The sequence below is a fragment of the Cynoglossus semilaevis genome, chromosome 15, assembly GCF_000523025.1.
Source record: "Cynoglossus semilaevis isolate Cse_v1.0 chromosome 15, Cse_v1.0, whole genome shotgun sequence".
In the NCBI taxonomy this organism is placed as follows: domain Eukaryota; kingdom Metazoa; phylum Chordata; class Actinopteri; order Pleuronectiformes; family Cynoglossidae; genus Cynoglossus; species Cynoglossus semilaevis.
This window is the reverse complement of record NC_024321.1, coordinates 5,186,602-5,193,274: the sequence shown is the minus strand read 5'-3', so window position 1 is coordinate 5,193,274 and position 6,673 is coordinate 5,186,602. Positions and strand designations below refer to the sequence as shown.

Below are 6,673 nucleotides of genomic sequence, written 5' to 3'. Positions count from 1 at the left end.
AGAGCAGTTCAAGAGGAATGCCAGCTTGTGTGACCAAATTAGAATCAATTAAATTCTCGTCTGCTCCCGAATCCACTAGGGCTAAGAGGGAAAGAGTTAGAGATTTAATCACAATAGTGGCATCGAGTAGAATACGAGTCCGGGAAAACAAAGACTGAGGGTCGACTCACCAGAACTCCGACTGCTACTGATGAGTCTTTTCTCTTTTCCCGCAGTGGACAAGAAACCAGGAAATGCCCTGTCTGTCTGCAGTATATGCACACTCCTGCTCGGACTCTTCGCAGCCGTTCTGCTGGGGAGAGACGACTGCGGACGGCTGAACTGACTCAATTCTAGACATAGTAACGGTCTGACCTCTCAAAGTCTCCACGACTTCGCGGAGCACACGGTCATGTTGGCCCACAAGGGTTCCTTGGAATGCAAGGGCTTGGCGGAGATCCGGGGAGGCTTGAAGAAACTCATCCGAGACTGCTGGGTCAAAATCCTGGTCAGATCGTTCTGTCATGATTTAAACCGGTAATGACCCAAATGCAGGCTCAGACGGCATTAAGTGAAAAACAAGGATTTATTTTCTAATTAAACTACAACAGGAATCACAAGGAACAATAGTTCAAGTCAATCTGGGCGTCAGCTACCACGGTGGCTGAACAAATGCTCTGACAACCAGAGGGGAGAAAGGCCAGGGTTTTTATGCCATCAGACTGATGGGTTGATTGAAGGCAGGTGCTGAGGAATGGCAGGTGTGCTGATTATCCAGGCAGAGTCAGGGAAATGTGCCACGCCCACCACACAGACAGAGACAAGTGCACAACACAAGAATGGGGGAAAACACAGGGAAACACTGGGAACGACAGTCACGACTGTCATCGTGACAATGTCATTGACTTGAATTTTAAACTATAACAAATACATATTTTAAAGATAAACTATGTTTATTTGGAGCTGTGTAAATGAGCTACCTGTGCACGAAGATTCAGTCTGATCAAATGTATTTACAAATTAGTGTTTAAAACCAGATTTCTCGGCCAATATTTCCATATGTCATGACAAAGGCACATAAAGCAACAACTTTACATGGAGGTCAGTTTGCCCTTGTTCCCAAGAGTAAGTCAGACCTTTATGATTTTTTTATGTCCTAGATTATGATGTTATCACTGGGTTAGTGTAGATGAGTACGTGAGGTGAGGTACATATGTACAGTATGCTAGTTCCGACATACGGAAAAAATAAAAAAAAAAAAGTTACATCCTCTTGTACTACTTAAAACTTCTGATTTCAATTAAAAGTAAATGTGTGCAGGTGTAAGTGAATGATTTTGACAAATGGCAGCAGACTGTAGATCTGTCCAGGATGAATCCTATCTCAGAGCAAGGGTTTAGTCCCAGCTCATCTCGTGACTGTTAAAGGATTCGACATGAATGTTTGGGTGGATGAAAAGAGAAGGTTGAAAGGAAGGATGGCAGCTGTTTGCATTCAGCGCAGCTCAAATATGTCCCATACTTACGATGGACAGAAGACCTGCTTCCCTTTCTTTTTCCCCTTCCCCTTTCCCTTCTCCTTGGCCGAACCCCCGTCCAGACAGAGGGAGAGAACCAGGAAGAAGAAAACAAGATTCTTTACTCCCATTCTGCTGCTAAGTGGAGTCTGCAAATGAGAAAACACACTGTCAAAATACAAAGCAGAACAAAACCAAACACAGTGCATACTGGTTTGTGTTTCCAAAAGAATTTTTGTAGTATTTTTAGTATACAAGTGACAAAACACAAACTGTAAAATTATTGGGTTTTAACTTCATCCCTTTTCTTGTATTCTTGTACTTTCCACTTCCCTGTTTCCAGTCACATGCAGTAAACGTCCAGAAATGGGAATTAATAAACCTGACAAGGTTTAATCAAGCAGAGCAAATTCAGGTATAAATCCAATGAGAGCAGTAGTGCACCTGAATACTGATGCACATTTAAGACCCAGGTTGCTGTGACCTCAAAGGAAAGCTGGGGTAAAATATTATCTCCCTGTCCATTATACGTCTGCACCGGGAAAGTTTTATAGGGATTTTCGTTTCAAGATTTTAGAAAAAAAAAACTGGTAAATATAAAAATATTTGAAATGAGATGATTAAGTAACCATACAACAATATTAATGTGCACAGAAATAGACATTCCCTCAGAAACACTGAGGTTTTGCATTTCCTGATAGGCCCTATTAATCACACAGCCACCCCCGTACTTTTGTGAATCAGGCTCCATCTCAGAGAGGGATGCCCTTTTAATGCATGGAGACCACGAGAACAACAGCAGGGCTAAGAGCCTCCCCCCACCCCTCCATCTCCACCACCCCACCGATAAAACAGTACATTAACTAAACCAGTTCTAAACAACAGTCTTGACAACAACTCTCTCACTCTACCTCTCTCATTTCTTTTTGCCTTGTCCCATTGAAACCCCTGCCAACAACAGTCCAGCACAAGGATTGTCACAAGTGCTTCTAGTGCTCAGTTCAAATGTAAATCTGTCACTTTGGCTCAAATAAAGTCCATATAATTTTATTGGTATCAAACGTTTTTTAGTCAGTGGCTTTCAAAATGGGGGTCGTGGCCTCCTGGGGGACAAAGCAGCACAAAGTGGACCTTAGAAAATCAGAGGGAACATAAAAAAAAATCGTCTGATTCTCAAGTAAGGGACTGCTGAGCCTTTTATCAAGCTGCTCTGCTTCTTAAGCTAGGGTGTAGCTAGCTAGTGCAAAATGGACATTTTTTTAAAAAGAAATCGACAGGAGGAGCAGTTTAATATTACATTTATTAATCAGTGGAAATACACAGTACTAAAACCATGTCTGTAAATCAGTGTAATAATAATTGAATAGTGAATAAAAGTATGAAAATACATTCTAAAATCCATCCATGTTAAAGAAGAAATCACTTAAAATATTTAGCATGCAATTTTTTCCTGTTCTTTTTGTAAGACCTGTGGATAAATACCAACATGCAGCAGCAGTGACATTAAAATAATGTTTGTTTGTTTCCAATACAGTCTGCATTAGCTCCCACACTCTAGAGGCTAGAGGTTTCTGTTGCATACTTGTAATAGGGCTAAAATTGAAAATATAGGAAATGGGCTCTGCAGTCCAGGCCTGTCAACATGTGATACATGCACCGAGAGATTGTAACTAAGAGGCTAAAACCAGAAAGACAAAAGGTGAAATACAAGAAAACCATCTACACCTGTCCAAAAATAAACAAAAGTGTGTTATTTATACAGTATGTTATTACCAACTAGATGGTAGTTCAAAAGATATCCAATGATCACCATTAGGGTAAGGTCAACAAATAGGTCAAGTTGGCAGGTAAATAAACTAACAGGGTTTTCAGTGAGAAGTTAATCACTGTTGTTTAAAGTTAGTTAAATATTACAAAACGGGTGACGATTTTACAGGAAATTAGTTACATTTCACGTACAAAATAATTTAAATTTGTAATTAAGAGTAGGAGGAATTCCAAAAATAATAACTGCAGGTCTCTGCTTCGTACCAAAGTACCACAGTACCTGTACATGACAAATAGTATTACTTTGCACTACCCAAACTAATGTCCAAATGATTTGCTGGGAGGCTTAGTGAATGTATGTGTGTGTGTTGTGCACATACGAGGACACTGTGCACGGACGAGTCCTAATTCAACTGAACCCATGCCTGTCCACCAACCGACCTTGGCACTGTCTGAGTCAACTGTGTTTCACTGGCTGGGGAACATTGTGCTTTACTGCTGAGCATCGTATAAAAACTGCCTATAAAAAGTGTTAGTGCACTCATAGAGACCTATAGAGGGTGTCCAAGGTCCAAGGTCAAAGGGCAGCTCCAATTTTCTTACATTATTTCAGTGTGTGCTATTTAAAAATAAATATATCTAAAATATTTATGGCATGTATAAAAATATGTCAAAGAGATTCTAAAAATAGAAGAGGAACAGAACAACAGAACATTCTGGTAAATAAAGCTTCTGGGAGGAAGATTACTGTTCTATCGCCATGTTCTAGATTGTTGTAACAAATTGAATAATGATGAATGTAATGGCCGGCTTCTAAACTGTAAAACCAAAACACAAAAACGCATTTTAATCCAAACCCATCAGCATCCTCACACGCACACAGAATCACAACCTGTGGCTGCTCGTCGCATCTCCTCTTTTTAACGCACGAAGGAAAGTAAGAGTAAGGGATGGTGAACATCAGAGGAGCATCAGTGGAATAAGAAGACACAGACAAACAGCGACCACCATGACGGAGAGAGAGGAGGGGGCTGCAGGAGAAGGAGGAGGAGGAAGGGGATGCCAGCACATATGAAGGCGACCGTGCGTTTATTTCCACCCTCATCCAAACAGCGCACCAAAACACCCGAACCAAAACACGGTGTTTTTATTTTAAAGAAACCACGTCACATGGTCGCTACTCACCGTTCGTCCGTGTCACTTGTCAATTCCAGTCCAAACTAGAGCTGACTGTGCAAATAGTGTTTAAGGCAGCCGTCCAGACCAGTCGCTATCATTTCTGTCCATTTTGGATCTCTGTGCACGCTCTCCTCCAATTGTTGAATGTGTTTTTGCCAAAAAAAAAATAAAAAAAAAATTTCAAAAAGTTACATCTCGGCAAATTGCCAAATTCCGCCTGTTGTTGTTATTTTGGTGTTGTTGTAGTCAGTGGATATATGGCTGCTACTGCTGCTGCTGCCCTTTTCGCCTCAGCTCGGGATGCCCAAGATGGAGGCTTTGCGTGTACCTGTCATGCAACATGCGCAGTAGCGGCTGCTCAGAGCCGGAGAGCATCAGTCCTCGCATCAGCACCACGGACAGCAGCTCGCTCGCTCGCCGTGACGTGAATGAAGCGCTCCCCCATCTGTTCACGTGACAGGAGCAAAACGCCTCAGTATTTATAATGGAAGTGAAGTGTCTGATTTTTAACTGCAGATTGACGTGGACACTCAGAGCTGCTTAGGCTGTAAAGCAGAGACAAATCATGGATGTTTTATAGTTCAGAGAGCAGCCACTGTGGGCATAAATGCTACACCAGTTGATATGTGTATATATCATTATTAAATACTACTGATTTATGATTTAGGGGGAGATATTAATAAGTAAATGTTCTGTCTAGGCTCCTTCACTCTGTTATGATCTTGTCACAGTGTATGTCCTTAAATCAGACACAAACTGACACACATTCATTATAGAGTAAAAGTAAATATCCAAATGCATATTATTTCAAATGTATGTCATTTTCATGCACATCAGTATCAGGCCTTATATTCTTATGTTAATGAGCAGGAAATAAAACTGTATTTACAGTATTTTTCTTCTTCTCTCTGTGGTTTGGGTCAAGCTCACTCACTCACTTCACATCAGCCCATTAACCACAGAGCTGTGCCATCTGTGTGACACTGCCCTCCAATTCATTACATGTTCACTGACCAGCGACTAAAAAAGCATCAGTGTTGTTCTATATCAGCAAGTACATAATTAAGAATAACTTATTTTGGTCCTGAGATTAATTACATTTGAAAAGCTTATTTGTTGCCCAGCACTTTTGTACCCGACAGAGTGAGGTACACCGTGGACAGCCACAACAGTTTTGAGGTTACGTCATGTTAAGTATTTTGCTAGTAGTTTTTTCAAATATTTTCTCTTCTCTTTCTAAATCTTTTCTGCCTTAGTCGTGTGATTTTGTGCAGGTTTTTGCAAATTAGAAAAAGCTATTTTTTTTATTTCAAAGGCATAAAATATCATTAACTTCCATGAAGATGTTTACATCAGTTTGCCCAGCATTTACAATTTTGGAATCCAGCCACGGGACAGATGGGACAATTCAGTGGGCCAGATCCAGGCTGCCAGTTGAGGATCACTGTTTTTACACAACTCTGGAACTACAGTATTAAGAACTAAGTTTCAATCTTCATTTAATCTTTTTCTATCGTTACAGCTTTGCACTGTGAATATTGGTTTAATGTACAGCCCTAGTTCAATAAAACATGTGTTTTCTAGATGTCTGGAACTGGAAAATATCATTTTTCTTAGATGTAGTATTTGACACGGGTAGACTTATATTGGCTGAGTATCCATTTTTCTCGCTTAAAGCCGAGTCGCTCACTCAAACACGAGCTGCTTCCAATTGAATGCACTGGTCACTTGAGGTCTGTTTTTCTCTTTTTATATCATGCAGAAAAAGTACGGTCCATTTATCCAGCCACACATCCTGTCGTTACATAACAGCCACGCAGTTTCTCCTCTCCTTCTGTTTTCTGTTAATACCTTCCTGACGCTCCCTCAGATCTTCTGCCATGTGTCACATCCAACCAATCTCATTTGGACTCAGAGCTCACATATTTGCCTGGCTGCTTATTACAGTCATGGATCTTGAACCTGATGGGAGAAAAAGGGGGGTTTTTCATTCAAAATGAAAACATTCTGGACCTCATCTGTCAGTTATCCTTCTCAGTGTAGCTGATCCCTTTTACTTTTATATTAACAATATATTTTTTTAATTTTTATCTTTTGTAGTTTGATCAATTGCGGCTATGTTTTAGCTACTGTTTCTAACTTTGAGCTTTATTTTATGACATTGTATCTTGTTTTCTGATAATTAGTCTTTTTATATGTTTTGCATGTGTTACTGCTCTCACTTCTGATATA

At 40.3% G+C, this 6,673-nt stretch overlaps 1 protein-coding gene across 1 annotated transcript in view; it reads right to left on the bottom strand.

Annotated features, from left to right (window-relative positions):
* Positions 1–4,853, bottom strand: part of glrbb (glycine receptor, beta b) — a 24,497-nt gene extending 19,644 nt beyond the window's left edge. Inside the window, exons 1-2 of the mRNA XM_008326605.2 lie at positions 4,448–4,853; positions 1,505–1,644 (exon numbers count right to left, since the gene is read on the bottom strand). Of these exons, the coding sequence (XP_008324827.1) occupies positions 1,505–1,626 (122 nt within the window). The 5' untranslated portion in view covers positions 1,627–1,644; positions 4,448–4,853. The remainder of the gene's footprint in view (positions 1–1,504; positions 1,645–4,447) is intronic.
* Between the last annotated feature and the right edge of the window lie 1,820 nt (positions 4,854–6,673).